At 42.7% G+C, this 16,649-nt stretch overlaps 1 protein-coding gene across 1 annotated transcript in view; it reads right to left on the bottom strand.

Moving 5' to 3' along the window:
* SLC1A3 (solute carrier family 1 member 3) overlaps positions 1–16,649 on the bottom strand; it is a 40,252-nt gene that overhangs the window by 17,415 nt on the left and 6,188 nt on the right. The window contains exon 3 of the mRNA XM_083466058.1: positions 4,724–4,861. Within this exon, the coding sequence (XP_083322184.1) occupies positions 4,724–4,861 (138 nt within the window). The remainder of the gene's footprint in view (positions 1–4,723; positions 4,862–16,649) is intronic.

Raw genomic sequence — 16,649 nt, forward strand, 5'->3', positions numbered from 1 at the left:
GAAAGATAAGAACTTGGCTAAGACTACTTAGTAAGTTTGAGACTGGGTGTCAGGTGTGCGTGCAGGAGCCAGGCCCTGTGACCAATAGGACTTTACAGGACTGGGGTCTTCCTAAGTTTGTTCTGAAGAGGCAAGGCGTGGCCACACAGGTGAGGCAGATTGGTAACTCACAGCACCTGGTGGCAAGAGCTGGGAAGGGATATAAGGTCAGCATTTCCCTTTGGCTCTTTGCCACAGCAACACGCTTCCTGCCTTGCTGAGTTTGGCTTCTTGCTTCCTGATCCTTGAACCTCGGCTTCTTGACTCCTTGCTTCTTGATCCTCAGACCCTTGACTTTGTGACTCCTTGCTTCCTGACCACTGGACCCTTGGCTTCTTGGCTTCTTGACTCCAGGCTCTCTGACCCTCAGACTCTTGGCTTCCTGACTCCTGGCATCTGGACCCTTGTTCCTGCTCCCGGTCCTGACGTCCCCTGCCGGGACTTTGATTGCCGGTGAACTGAACCGTGACGCTGGGACAGGGCATAAATTTGGGACTTCCACATTAACAAGGGCCAAGTCAAACATTCCCTTGAAAGAACTTTTGGCTCAGGATTTGGGAGCTCTGAGTGAGGTTTGAGATTTCCCAAGACCATCCTTCTAGGTTTACCTACCATCTGTTTTACTCAAAATAAAAAAATTCCTTCCAGTAGCACCTTAAAGACCAACTAAGTTAGTTCTTGGTATGAGCTTTCGTGTGCATGCACACTTCTTCAGATACACATCTGCATCTGTTTTTTCTTCAGATACACATCTGCATCTGTTTTACTGTCCTGGTGATGATAATGGTGTTCCTTGGAATTCCAGTGGCTGGTTGCTGGCATTGCCATCCCCCAACTTCCAAGAGTGACAGCTGGAAGTATTGCCCTCACTCTCATTGACTCAGTGGTGGCACAATGTGGTGACCTACTGCCCTCAATCTAGGAAATCCTGGAGGCAAAATGGTGACCGCCCCACACTAGGAAACAGTCTGGTCACCAATAGCAATTACTGCCTATGGCAGCCCCCTCTCTTCTGTGCCACAGAAAATCATCAAAATGACCTTCCCAAATGCAAAGCTTCTGAATGGGGTGGCAAAACTGGAGAGGCCATTTCAGCTCAGTCCTGGACCAGCTCTTCCAAATGCTGCTAGTTCTTCCAGGTCTATGGAATTAGATTTTCTCTGACGATAAGATTGATGCTTGGAGATGGACTCAGAACTAAAACCAGCAAGATGACATTCCCCTGAAACATGAGCCATGGAGTTTTTCTCCTATAGCTGCAGGCAGGGGTCATGGTGTCACAGAAAAACCAGATTTCCCGCTCCAGAATCGGGCACAACTTTCTGACCCCTGGAAATGAGGGTCAGAGTTCATGGCCTTGTTGGAAATGCTGTCAGTTGCGGCAACGGTGCTCTCTGTATGGAGCCACACATCAAGTTCAGCAAGGAACTCCTGCTGTCCCTGGGAGAGGAATTTAGGTCCGGTAGAGTCACGTGGCATAAGGGAAGGGAGTTTTGTGGCCACAATGACACTCATCACTTACTCTCAGAAAAAGAGTAATCATTGCTGGAGCATCTGAGAGTGCATGAAATGGGGAAGCATGAAGCTGCAGTGAGAAGGCAGAACAATCTCAGGGTACAGGAGAAAGGAAAGAAATACCCTAGTCTTCATGCCTCAGTGCAGTGACTTGAAATTTCATGGTCTCAGAATTGGTCAAATGGCACACAAACTGCTCCTGAGAACAACCACTGAGCGAGCTCCATCTCAAGCTATTTGGTATGGGAGGAAAAACATGGAGCACCATATAAAAATGTTTTAATAATTAAATGTCCCTCTGCCTAAGGAAAAAAACATCTTTCCAGGGGCAGGACTTTCAACAGTACAGGACCCCTTCCCTGCACTGTGGTTAAACCTGCTCTCTCCACCAGTGGCTGCCTTATTTTATTTTATTTTTAGTTCAAAAGGCTGAAATGCAATGCATGACATTTATTGTTATGACTAGCTCGACTCTCAGTCCTGTAGTACTGGTTCTGGAGTTTCTCGCTGAATGGGAATGCGGGGAACAGGTTGCATATCTATAGCTATATCTCAGAAACACCTTGTATCAAGATTAGTATATAACACCACAAGACAAACAGAGTTGAGCAAAATTCTGCCATTTCATGCAAGTAAGTTGCATTTAAAAAAACAAACAAATAATAAATAAAAATTCAAGTTCTGGGGGCGGGAATCTAACATATGCCCAAGGTTAGCAACTAGATTTCTCAGAGGTGGGGGTGCTTGAGGAATGCTCTATTTAAAAACAGAGTTGATTTTCACTCCCCTACCCCCAGCTTCTACAAAATGAGAACAGGACAGTTATCTTTCAGATTTCACACTGCTCTGAATATTGCAACACAGTTCTCAGCTATTTTTGTAAAGCATTTACACAAGTATAAATGTGTACTTTGCGAGAAAATGCATCCAAAGTTTCATATTCCAATATGTATTTAAACATGACTTCTGATGCAGATTAAAAAAAACACACAGATTAGTGTAGAAATGGAATAAGCTTATGAAGGAACAGATGCAAAAATGACATGGAGCAAAAATAGACTGATCCATCCATCACTTCATAGAGAATCACTTTGAGAAGGTAGTTTGTGGGGAGAGATGGGCTACAAGCCAATGGCCCTCAAAAGACTTACTGCTAAGTTGTATTGCCTCAATGAGACTTTGTATCCAGACAAAAGAAGTGGATTCTTTGCACCACGCGAAGCAGCCAAACAACTTGTGTTGAAACATCAGAACGAAGAATCCTTACCTATTCACACTGGACAACTGACCTCATTCCCTTTACAAACTAGCTGCCTTCTGCAGACAACAGCATATGGACATCAATACTGTCTACAAAGATACTTCTAGCCATCGATAAAGCCACTCTGTCCTCCCTGCTCAAGGAAAGTGGAAACCATCCTGTTTTCTTGCCAACCACCCCACTGCCCCTTATCCCTCGCACCCTTCTTGGTTCTACAATGGGTCTTCTTCCTCCCTCTGATATTTGTTGTATTTATAAAAGGGTGGAGGAAGGAGGGAAGGATATTTTCTGTTTTAAAAAATAATATTATTGCAGTCACACAAAGCAGATGAGAAGATTCTTATGTAGTATCGTAAAATAGTCTTATATTTTTGTTACAAGTCAAAATACTCAAAGCACTATCTATGCAGCAAACCTATTTATTAATTTATTTTTAGGAGGTGTGTGTAAATCCTAATTTTCCTGCTTTGTCATTTGTGGCAGCAGAGAGGGTTTGTTGTGGCTAAAATGCCTTCCACATTCTTCCATTCTTCTACTTATGCTCAGCCTGTATAAATACAGCGGTACCTCTGGTTACGAACTTAATTCGTTCCGGAGGTCCGTTCTTAACCTGAAACCGTTCTTAACCTGAGGTACCACTTTAGCTAATGGGGCCTCCCGCTGCTGCGTGATTTCTGTTCTCATTCTGAGGTAAAGTTCTTAACCCGAGGTACTACTTCTGGGTTAGTGGAGTCTGTAACTCAAAGTGTTTGTAACCCGAGGTACCACTGTATGTATAAACAAAACCTTGCTATCACAGAAATGCCATCATTCTCCTGCGGCCTTCATTCCAAGATAACTAACCCCAGGGCTCACACTAGAACCCCCGAAACCTCTTACTACTCAGAGACTGGGGTGTGTGTAACAATATGAAATAAAGCAGATGAGTAAAGCATGAGCATATTTGGTATGACCAAAGACAACTTCAGCTCTGAAAAAATATTTCCTTCTATTGTAAGGGTTGCCATGGCCTTGCAAAGGCCTTCACTGGGAGCCCCAGGGAGGAGGCCCTGATTCGGATATTTACTTTTTTCAGCAAGTAGGTCTGGAGCGCTCCTAGAAAGAAAGTTATGAAGCAAAATGTGCAGGTATGTTTCCGAGCAATTTCTGTGAAATCAGCCAGCCTTGCGGCTGACTGTCAGTAGACAAAGAAGCTTAGACCAGGTCAGACAATTTGCTCACCTATCTCAATATTGTTCCTTTGAATGGTAGCCACTTTCTAAGATCTCAGGCAGAGAGAGATCTTTCTCATCAAGTGCAAATTTGCCCTTTTAAATGATGTCAGAAACTCAACATGGGACCTTCTGCATGTAAAGCATCTATATATAAAGGAATTTTAATTTCAATTTCTTTCCTAATAATTCAGGGTGTATTACTGCAGAGGTCACCAATACTTTTAAGCCAGCGGGCACATTTGGTTTTTTAAGCAACTCAATTCTTTCCTCCTTCCTTGAATCAGCCCACACCTCACCTTTCCAAGGGAGCTGGGTAAAAGTCAGACCCAGTGGAGTTAATGAGCTGAAAGAGGAAGTGGGAAAGAGCATCACTCTTACAACTTCCTCCTTCAGCTCTATGTATTTTTCAAGGGAGAAAACATAACCACCACTTTGTGATCAAGGGGTGCTCAATGAGAGGGGGTACTCAAAGGCTTTCTTGTGCCAAGGGAAGACCCCAAGGGGGACCACTGCACCCAGAGGTACCATGTTGATGGCCCCTGAATTATTTTACCAAGTATCTGAATCCTGGAGTTTGCCATTTTTCATGCACTCGGCTGTAGGCTTTCCTTTCTCTTTATCAACACATTGGCAAAAGGGAAAGAGAAAGCAGCAGCTGCTGCAAAACAGAAAAAGGGAAAAGATAAGAGTGTACCTGTTACTAAGCTGGATACAATGAGAGGCAAAACCAGCATCTGCAACATTCTCATTAAGAGTTCGCCTGGGAAGGAAAAGTACTTCACTTCTCGGTAGCTGAAGTGGTATGACCGAAGACCAAATCCAAGGATGATACCTGGGGAGAAAGTAAGGGGAAAAAATGAGACTACCATCTTCATCACAAATTGCATGTATTCAGGGTCAACTGAAAGGAGGCTCATGGAAGCTCTGAGCATACACTCAACAAACTTTCATTAAATACTTTGCTGAAATCAAGATAAATTATATCCACAGCATTCCCACAATCCACTAAGCTAGTAACCCAATAAAAAGGAAGGTAACATTAATCTGCTGGGATACAAATCCATGCTGACTCCTACTAATCACTGCATTATTACCAATATGCTTATAAATTTTCTCCATTATATTCTTCACCAGAATCAAAATATTTTCCGTTAACTCTTCCCTTCTCCCCTTTTTGGAGACTGGGACAACATTTACCTGTCTCCAGTCTTGTGCTACCTCACCTATTCTCCAAGATTTCTCAAAGAAGGTGGACAAATATTTTGGGCGTACCCAGCAAATTCCTTCCTTACACTAGACCTGAACACATTTAAGGTAGCTTTGTATTTCCTCATCAACACCTTAGCAATCATGAACCACAATCCTGACCTTCCTCTAGTTATGCTATTTATGCAAGGTTCCTTGGAGCAAGGCATTGGCCATTAAACCTGCTTGTCCATAGTACAAGCATGCTCTGAGTTCACTTGCATGGGGCTTGCCCCTGAAGAGAAAAACCTCACAAACTTTTATTTCATTACAGTAACTTGACTTGCACTGAAGGTCACCACACATGAGTGCCCTGCTTACAGAAACTTGGAAATAATCTTTTCAGAACTCTCTGTAGTGATTCTCCCTTCTCATCCTAAATAGGTCATGAGGCTTGTTCACCTCAAGGAACCCTTGATGTTTTGCTCAGCACTATGGCCAGCACACACAAGGTGGTCCTGTGCACCAGCCTGGATTGTCCCCAAGGACATATATCTGTGCCAAGTGTAATGGGGAACTTGCTCCTGTTTGACCTCAGTGGCTATGGAAGGACAACTTTAAATTACAAACTCTGCAATGGGCAACAGCTGTGTGCTAAGTTCCTAACTATGCTAAATGTGCCTCTTTGGGCAGAAGAGCAAAAAGATGCTGCGTGCATTTCCACTCCCACAGATCAGTGTGTGTTTCAGACAGAATCCAGAAATAGCCCAGATATGCAGAAAACTCTTAGCAAATTTAGGGTCTGTAAGCTTTTTTTTGCATCTTGCTGATGTGAACACAGTTTGTGCGCAAGAAGGGCTTCACCCATCTGAAGATGCTGGATGCTGATGGATGTTTTGGTACCAATTCCCTTTTGCTACAGTCCCTCTCACAGCCCCCATCATGGATCACTGTCTTGCCGTGGCAAAGGGGCTTGAATAACTCAGAGAAGCTGTGAGCTATGCCGTGCAGGGCCACCCAAGATGGACAGGTCATAGTGGAGAGTTTTGACCAAACGTGATCCCCCTGGAGCAGGAACCGGCAAGCCACTCCAGTATCCCTGCCAAGAAAACTCCATGGACAAAGACAACAGGCATATAAAAGTTTTGACCAAACTGCGGGAGGCAGTGGAAGACAGGAGTGCCTGGAGTGCTCTGGTCCATGGGGTCACGAAGAGCCGCATACGACTAAACGACTAAACAACAACTCTCACAGCACACCTTTCTGCACAACATAGAGAACACACTTCAGATTTCCTAGCTGAGCTCATCCTGTTTCTTAGGTACATGCTTGTAGAAACTAGCCTACTGCGCATAGGTAAATTTTGAATGCATTGCTCCACCTGTTGTTTCCTCTGTCCTTGGCGCGCCATGGGCATGTGGCCCTCAGAAGAGTGCCTGGGAGAGAATACGGCCCTCAGGATGAAAAAAGTCCCTAAATCCAGATCAGGAACACAGCAGGAGATAAAGGACTAAAGCACCCTGTCTTCTACTCTGGGATCCCAACCCAGACTGGACTCCTTATGCTGGCTATTTCTGCACTCAGGGGCAAACAACATGATAATTGTCATGAGCTGTTTGACCCTCAACAGTACAACTGTACTCTACAGAGAAATGGAGGTGCTGAGTATCACTTAAGAGGACCTTAGCACACTGAAGGATCAGACGTAAATTGACTAGACCTGGAGCAAGCCCTTTTCAGTAAGAGTTTCAGGTTTCCAAATAATTTGTGAGCCTTTCAAAGGAACAAAGGCTTGTAAGAAATACCCCAAAGCTGTTCTACAGGCTTTGCCTTGACCTTTCACATCAGTGGGGTAGAAAAAGCAAATATTCAGAGAGAGCACGGGAGAAGCACATATTTTCATATAATTAAAAAAAACAACCCAATCCATGCCCTGATTGTTTTCTGGAGAACAATTTATTCCAGTTTTAATATAATGCAGAATTAGAAATGTACTTAAAAGATTCAGCTGTGTATAACCACCAAAAAGAACAGAATAAAATATAAAGCCTTTTTATTTCATTTTATACTTTTTCATGTTACTGGACAGACATTAGTTTTAAGTGAGTTTTTAAAAGGCAGCTCTGCCATGTTATTAGTTACAGCTTGGTAATACTTCTATTTGTTTGACCATAGGCCATGCAAGATGATGACAAACAATAAGCACATCAGATGAATAATTACAGAATGATAAAACTACAGAACTATAAAACCAATTTCGAGGCAAGCATTCAATAGATTGCTGCATGTAAACTTGCTTATCCAAAATCAGATCTTTTACCAAACTCTGATCACGCCTAAAAGCCTATCCCAGGCATCCCCAATCTTCGGCCCTCCAGATGTTTTGGACTACAATTCCCATCATCCCTGACCACTGGTCCTGTTAGCTAGGGATCATGGGAGTTGTAGGCCAAAACATCTGGAGGGCCGCAGGTTGGGGATGCCTGGCCTATCCTATGAAATGTCAAACAACTGGGTTCTGTGAAGCTCCTGAACAGCAATGAAACCATGTAGCTACATTGCATCCTCTTTTATTCTATTAAAGTTGTATCACATTTTTCATTTAAAACAAATTCAAGAGCAAATAATAAAAAAGCAGTAGACAAGCAATGAAAATAACCATCTACATACAGCAGTAACAAAATTATCACATCTGTGAAAATAACCCAGCCAATTCTACCTTCAATTAACCCAGTCTATGTCAATTAAAACGTTTACATAGGTGGTGGATAACCATCAAGGTTGTTGTTTTTAACATTTATTTATTTGAATTGACTTGCTAGTCTCTTAGTCCAAAAAAGTCTCTAAGAGACTCACACAAAGGGGGGGGGGAGGCATAATGTACAAAACAATAAATGTCAATAAAACCATTTCAATAATCCACATGGAAACCCAGCAGAGAAATACAGGAAAACTAAAGCACCTAGAACCTTTTCTCCAATAGTCCTTCAACTAACTTGTCCATCATCCATCTTTTGATTACAATGAGAGATGATGGACATTTTAGCCTGGTAGCCTAAAGGATGTTAATGAAGGCACCAGGCAGACCTAACTGAGGAGAGCATTCCACAAATTGAGGTGCCACAGATGACAAAGCCCTCTCACTTGTTGCCGCACAACAACGTGGCACTATTAGGAGGGCATCCCAGCCAGATTTACAGCAATGGCAGGTGCATAAGGGAGTAGGGACTCCATCAGGTATCCTGGTCTGAAGCAGTGTAGGGCTTTATGTTAACACAAGCACCTTGAACTTGGCTTGGTAGTACACTGGTAGCCATTGTACCTATTTCAGAACTGGTGTGACATGTACTCACCAGCCTGCACCAGTCAGCAGCCCCACACAGAGTGCACTGCAATAATTTGTGAAGTTACCACTGCATGGATCACTGTGGCCAAGTTATCCCTGGCTAGGAATGGCCCTAGATGGCACACCAACTAAAGCTGGCCAAGAGCACTTCAAACCCTATGGAGGCTACCAGCATTTCCATTGGCAATTCTAGATTGAAGAGTACCAACAGACTACGTAGCTGTTCCTTATAGGGGGCTGCAACCCCATTCAGAACCTGCCCAATTACCAGTCGTGGGAACCTTCAATTCACAGGGCCACCATCTTATCAGGATTCAGTCTCAGCTCATTGGCCCTCATACAGTCCATTGCCAGAATCACAAACTGACCAAGAAGTTGTCTTGCCTCTCCTAACTCAGGTGAAAAAAGGTAACAGAGCTGTGCATCATTAGCAAGACTGTGTCCCCGCAACAGGGTAAGCTCCCGTTGCTTGGTCCCTGCTCCTGCCAACCTAACAGTTCGAAAGCACATCAAAGTGCAAGTAGATAAATAGGTACTGCTCCGGCAGGAAGGTAAACAGCGTTTCTGTGCGCTGCTCTGGTTCGCCAGAAGTGGCTTAGTCATGCTGGCCACATGACCCGGGAGCTGTACGCCAGCTCCCTCGGCCAATAAAGCGAGATGAGCGCCGCAACCCCAGTCGGTCACGACTGGACCTAATGGTCAGGGGTCCCTTTACCTTTATGACAAAAAACCCTTACCTGTTCACATTCACCCAAACATCACCAGCCCACTTATTTGCACTTTAACCTCTGCCACAAATATTGATATCTACCATTCCACTCCGATAGCCTTTTTCCACACATTCACTATGAAGGCCTTACTAAAACCCTACCCACTTGTGAAAAGCGGGGCAAGGGGGGAGGACATGCTCCTCGGTTCTCCACCCTCCATCTTGTTATCAATGTCAGCCCAACATGGCTTCCGGCTGAATGTCTGCAGTGCGGAGTCTGGTGGACTTCCCTGCACAATTTAGAAGCTTGATCACAAAGGTAATTTCATGACAGAGAAGGGGGGAACAGGACTGAGGTCACACAAAAGACTTGGTCCAGCAGGCACAACGTTTTATTAATGGACTCTTTCTAGAAATACCAAACATGATCCTTACAAGGCATTTGGAGGTACTTGGCTTTCTCCAAATCATACACAGCATTTAAAAATAAATATTTATTAATGTTAAATATCTAGATGGTGTTTCTGTGGTATATCTTATTGATACCTGCCTCACCTGTGAAGGTGATGGCACTGAGAACTGGGCCTCAGGGGTGGACTTTAAAGAACAGGGAGGTTTGGAACGGGCAGTCCTTCAGATAACATGAGCCCAAGACATGGAAGATCCCCCCTTTAAACAATGTGATAAATGTCATGTCAACTTTGCCTCTTTATATTCCAAAGTTGCAGGCAATGTCTAGCATTTGAGCCCTATTTTGGTGTAGGTGCCACTTATTTATTTTCCGATAGAACACTGTCTGAAACACAACTGTGGCCATAAAAATACACAGAACCCAACCTGAGCCGATGGTTTCAAGTTACAAGTCATATAGGACTTTATATGTTAACATCAGCTCCTTGAACTGAATCTGGTAACCGGAAACCGGTGAGCATTGTTTTAACAACAGAAAGCCCGTGTTCCAAGCCTCCCATGCCAATCAATTATGTGGTGGCCATGTTCTGAACAAGGAGAGTCCCAAGACATTGTAGCAGCCAAATCTTCACCTAGGGCATGGGTAAGTGTGACAAGAGGGTCTGGAGATGGAGAAAGCAAAATCATTTCCCTGATAGCATTTGGGCATCTAAAGTAAGGGCCCGAGCTAACAGTCCTCCTAAGCTGCAAAACTGGTCTTTCAGGGGAAGTGCAACCCCATCCAGGAAAAGGCTGAACGTCACTTATCAGATCCATTAAAACACCCAACTAGCAGGATTTCCAACATTGGTATTTTGCTTCAATTTCTTACCCCATCATTCAAACCATTACTGATTCCAGGCACCCGCTCAGCACTTCCATCGCCTCATCTGACTCAGATGAAAAGGTGATAATGGAGTCCTGCATTTTAGTGATCTATTGGTGACACTTCAGCCCAAACCTCTGAACAGCCTCATATACATTTAGATCAAGGTAGCCAATAGGGTGCCCTCCATATGTTCTTGGACTACAACCCATATCATCTTTGCCCACTGGCCATGCTGCCTGGGAGTTGTAGTTCAACATTACATTAAAGGAACCGCATTGTCTGATCCCTCTTTTAGGTGTCTACCACCTACCCAACGAACTAAAACCAGCTTTTCTTTCTGACCCAAGAAAAGGGGAATATAATTTAAAGTCAAAGAAACCAAAACTAGGCTATTTTTAATGTTTTCTTTTTCCTTTCATATTTCAACAACACATCTGAGCCCAAAGACTACATGGTTGCAGGGTAATAAGCACAAAATTGGGCAACTGCAGAACTTTTAACAGTGTCTTCTTGGTACAGTGAGCTGTGGCAAAAAGCCCTGGCAGAAAAAAAATAATCATGTACCAACTTAAATTAGCTGGAGGCAAAGATAAAATATTGTATTTTCATGTAGTGTAGTTTGATTTTATCTCACATGCAAAGCAGGGACACATGCAGCAGCATTTATTACAGCCTCTCTCCAAATGATGGAAAAGAGACTAAGTACACACTGTAATATTATGATGAAGAATACAGAAAAGGTCCAAGTTGCCAATGGAGGTTACATAAACGTTTACCTACACAGAGATGAAAAATATGTCACATGCATTGCCTTCTGTTAGTAGTTACAAGATGTAACCCTGCCGATTTTGTTTATTGTTGTTTGTTTTTGCAGTCTGGATTTTTATTTTTTAAAAATACATGCCTCTTTGAGTTGTCCTGCATCTGTTTAAATTTGTGGCACTAATTCACATCAGTTAAACCTGTGCAGTACAATCTTAGATTTGTCTCACCAACTTCAATAGAACTTACTTCCCGGTAAGCATTGTGTAGGATTGCTTAGTTTGTTCATCTACTGATTAAGATGAGTAAAGCTAGCAGTCCTGCATAATTTAAAATAGTTATTTTACCACAATAAAATGTAATTAGCAGCTGACTGGTCTAGATTTTCGGAACTCTCATAAGACCCAAATCTTCCAGGTAGGATACACTGAGAGATGGGAAGAAAAAGGAGGAGTGGTTTTTAAAAGCAATGCAAACTTGAGATGGAATTCGTTTTGATATGTCATCCAAAATGATGTCCTCTTGTGCAGGGAAGTGTCAGAGAAGTGTTATCTTAGTAGAAATAATGATGCTTCCTATCCAAAATAAACCAGCTGGAAGAACATGGACAAAAACTAACGAGAAAGATGAATTTATGGCTGGAAGGATAACTATTTAAAAGAGGTGCACTATGCAGAGAGAATGAAAGGGTAATATAATATAATTCCTCCTCGCACCATTTATTTATAATATAATATATAATATAATTCCTCCTCGCACCATTTATTTATTACACACTTAGATCCTCTAAGGAAGTCCAATACCAGTAAGATTTAGCTTGGTTTTATTTCAGTTTTGTCCAATTCTTTTCACTCCCACACATCCAATTCAGTGGATAAGTTCAGATGTTGTGGCCAAACCAAGCTTTGTCTACCCGGACTGTTCTTCTGCATTTGTGTAACCTCCTCCTTTCTTTCTTGCTTTCTTATGCACCAATTCCCTCTTTGGTTTGCAATAACTATAGTTTGACAAGCCATCCCAATTTTCTAAAATTACGGTTGTTTCAAACTACAGCTTGGTTTTGAGAATGGGATATCAATTTGAACTGACTTTCCAATTCCGATAATAACAATAGTTTGCTCAAAAGCCCAGGAAATGATCTGGGAGTGCGCAATAGGCTACTGTTTTTCTGGAGCTAAAAAGGTGTAGACTTGGTTAGGAGATTGCTGGGAGTTCCAATAAGATAGCAGTATTTTAGAAACCCCATAGTTTGCCCTATTAGTCATCATGGCAATTTATAGTTATCATGAAGCAGGAAATGAGGGAGGGAAGCACCGCATGCAAACCCAAGACATGGCCCTGAAGACCACCCATGGTGTGGTTGTGAACCAGGCCACTATTAGCAAACTATTGCGTTCTTCTTATTCATTATGAAAAATAATCAAAATATACTGTATGAAGTCAAGAATCACACAAATAAGCATGAGCTTGCAATAAAACAACTCCCCCCTTATTAAGGCAATTGAAGAGCTTTCTGTGGAAACTAATAATATAAGAATTTCTGGTGGTGCTAAATTATCTCACACAGCAGCCAAGATAATGCCCTGGAAGCCTAATGGAGAAAAATAACTGTTCTCTCTTACTGTTTGTTCCAGCATTCAGTAATCATATGTATATTACAAAAACAGGATAGTATACCTCTGGATAGTAGGTAATACAAAGATCGTTAACATCTTGCTAACTTTCCTAGCTAATAGCTATTGCAAGACTGTTCTCTGTCAAAACCCATTCTTGAACAATCTGTCTTATTTAGCAACACAGCACCATCTTGGGATCAGTTCTGTATGTTATTCCATGTGAAGAATAACTAGACAAGGAAAGAAAAATGTAACCATGCCCTGCTAGGAACATCATCCAAAGAACCAAACCAAATTCTGAAAAAATAGCTGGCACAAAAGACAGTAACATCAAATGCTTGCGAGCAAAGGAAAGTCTTGAGCTGGTACTAAAAATATTGTAGTGTTGGTGCCAGGTGGGGAGAACATTTCATAAGCAGGGGCTCTTCCCTCTTTGCCTCCCTCTAAACCACCAAATAAACTCACTCCAGAATTTTCATAATGTCATAAACTTCAGTGATGTAGTTGCCGCCCCTAAACTAAGAAGCATCCCAAATGTTTCTTCATAAGGAAGCTAGTCCAAGCTCTTGATGGGGAACTTGCATCCCTCCAAATATTGCTGGACTTGGACTGTCATGACTAATGACTTGGGGACCCGGCCATGCATAGTGGGGACTGATGAGGAGAAAGTTCAGGCATCTTCCTTGAGGGAAGAACACCAGCACCTCATTCAGGGCCCCAGAGAACACACCATACCTTGACTCAGAGGAAAAGCCCCTGCAGAACATCTGTCTTCTTAGTCACACAGAAGCCATAGGTGACGACTCTTCAACCAGACAGCCTGCTCTTTCAGGGAGGTAAAGCCTAGCACACAACAGGTCTGGTCAGCCTACATAAGGTTCTGGTTGGCCCCACAAGGGACATCATCTCCAGTAGCTGTATTAGTAGGGCCCCTTGGAGCTGTCCAAGGTTCTGTATACTCTCTTCTTTACCTTAGCATTGCCAGCTTCCCCTGGAGCCTCAAGTGCCCACCAAACTGGACCAATGCCCATGATTCCTAACCATTGACCAGGCAGAATGAGGCTGATGGGAGCTGGAGTCCAACAAGTTCTGGGGAGCCTTAATGGATCGAGCCATCAAGCGGGAAAGGAAGAAGGCACAAGAGACAGAGCTCAAAGGATTACAATGTTATACTAAGTTAACTGAATGTACAACTTGATGTTTCTAGTTCAGCTGTAATAGTTTTCAACTTTTCACAAATGATGAAAGGAGTTACAGTGGTACCTCGGGTTAAGTACTTAATTCGTTCCGGAGGTCCGTTCTTAACCTGAAACTGTTCTTAACCTGAAGCACCACTTTAGCTAATGGGGCCTCCCACTGCCGCTGCGCCCCCAGAGCACAATTTCTGTTCTCATCCTGAAGCAAAGTTCTTAACCTGAAGCACTATTTCTGGGTTAGCGGAGTCTGTAACCTGAAGCATATGTAACCTGAGGTACCACTGTACTTAAATTAAGCTTGCAATCAGACTGTGCTGATTGGTTAAACTGGAGCTAAGGCAAATAGTTCCAGAAAGGTAACCCATTCTAATGTTCTTTTGAGGCCTTAAGCCCTGAGTGAAACCAGGTGCTAAAATCTGAGCAAAACATGATGCCAAACTTAAGCCTCACACTGAAGTCAGAGCTATCTCACTACAGAGCAAGCAAAAATAAACTACCGTATGTTGGAGGTCAGCTGGTTGGAGATGAGGCAAGCAGTAAATCAAAACAAGAACTGCAAAAGGCAACATATCTCTTGGATAAGTTGAGACGGAACTGACCTAGCTACCTGGGAGGTATTTATAGGAATCATGGGGCATTAAAATTTAGAGAATCAATGTGGTGCAGATGATAGTGTCACATAAGGCGATCCATGTCCAAATCTATGCTCAGCCATAAAGTTCATGTGGTCACCTTGAGCCCCTTACTGCCTCTTAGCCTCATTTCGCCTCCCAGCAGGTTAATGATTATAAAATGGAGGGAGTATTTCTTGCTGATTGTAGGTGGAGTTTCTTACCACCTGGTCCAAAGAAAGAGAAAAATGCAAAGTTTTGGCTAGAGCGTAGATGAGAAACCTGTGACCCTCTAGATGTGATTGGATCCCATCTGCCCAGACCATTGCCATGCTGGCTGGGACTCCCTCGGAAGGTGGTGGAATCTCCTTCCTTTTTAAGCAGAGGTTGGGTGGCCACCTGTCATGGATGCTTTAGTTGAGATGCCTACATTTCAAGGGGTTGGACTAGATGATCCTCAGGATCCCTTCCAATTCTATGATTCTATGATTCTGTTGTTCACTGCTAGACCAGACAGGATAGCAGAATCATTACAGGTGGCAGCTACTCCCTCATCACAGCAGAACTGCTATCCCTTAAAGCATCTGCAAAATGAAGTGCCTCTCGCTTTAGGTGCTTCAAGTTCTATGCTACCATTGCTGCTTAGTGCTGGATCTGGCCACAGGAACATGAGACTTTTCCCCATACTGATCCTGCTAGTCACCATGAATTAGCAGTGGCTGTAATGAGGATTGCCTGGCTGAATATTTACATAGTTATCATGCTGCTGGCACTCACAATTCAGATTGCTCATCACACACGGTATCTTTGCTTCCATTTTACTGTGCATTTATGAAACCCACCAAAATATTCCTTATATGAGAAAAATCTTTTCATCCTTGTGTTAACCATTAGGTCTCCTCCTCCTCCTTGGTTTTGCCTGATGGTGCAAAGTGCCCTGAACTCAAGCTCAGCTCTCTATTTAGAAATAGCGCTCCTCTGTGAAGTACAAATATCCATCCTTCCCCTCACCACTTCTTTCCAGTTTTCATCTCTTCACCCCCCAAAATCATGACCAGTAGGGAAGGTTCTCCTTTTTAGAAAGGAATTCTCAATGCTCTGCACCAGGGTTGCATAACCTGTGACCCTACAGAAGTTTTTGGACTCCAACTTCCATCATCCCTGACCACTGACCACAAATCTGAGGCTGATAGGAGCTGAGTCTAACACCACCTGATGGGCTGCGGGTGCCCCATTCTTGCTCAATGCATTCCTGATTGAAATAGACAATATCCATGCAGAAAGAGAGAAAAAACCCAAACTCATAGGATTCCAGAAGATGACAATGTAAGATTGCATTGTAATTGGCCCACTTGATCCATTTACAAAACATTCATGGTACAAAATTAGTTCTTTAGCAAGTGAAGCAAACTAAATTAGTCTGCAAATCAACATCTTAAGACTATCATATATTGCTGATTTGACTTTACTACACTATTTTATAGAATGGATTTCTGATCAGTGTCTACATTACTATGTTTTAGACCTATGCTTCAAGCTTTCTTATTCATGCAGGCTTTCCCTGCCATAGTTACCCATGCGGTTGAAGATATTTTGCTCTTTTTCCGTTTTGTGTTTTGCATATACCGTAATTCCAGGTTTTAAAATGCACATTGCTCAGGTATTTTAAAACGTTAAGCGGTATAGAAATTCCAACAAACAAATAAATTCAACAAATAAGTCCTTGTATCAGCAACATTTTTTTCCTCGTCTTCTTTCTCCCTCTCTTTTTCTTAAAAAGGAGGAAGATTTCCGCAAAATTCAAAAGTTAAATCACAGTATAGTTAGGCACTGCTACTGTATGGATCCTGCCCCGCAAAGTTAAGTTACTTAAACTCAGTCCTCCAATGAACCATTTGCAAATGTGTTTCTTTGAG

The sequence above is a fragment of the Podarcis liolepis genome (assembly GCF_965112155.1).
Source record: "Podarcis liolepis genome assembly, chromosome: 11".
Lineage (NCBI taxonomy): Eukaryota > Metazoa > Chordata > Lepidosauria > Squamata > Lacertidae > Podarcis > Podarcis liolepis.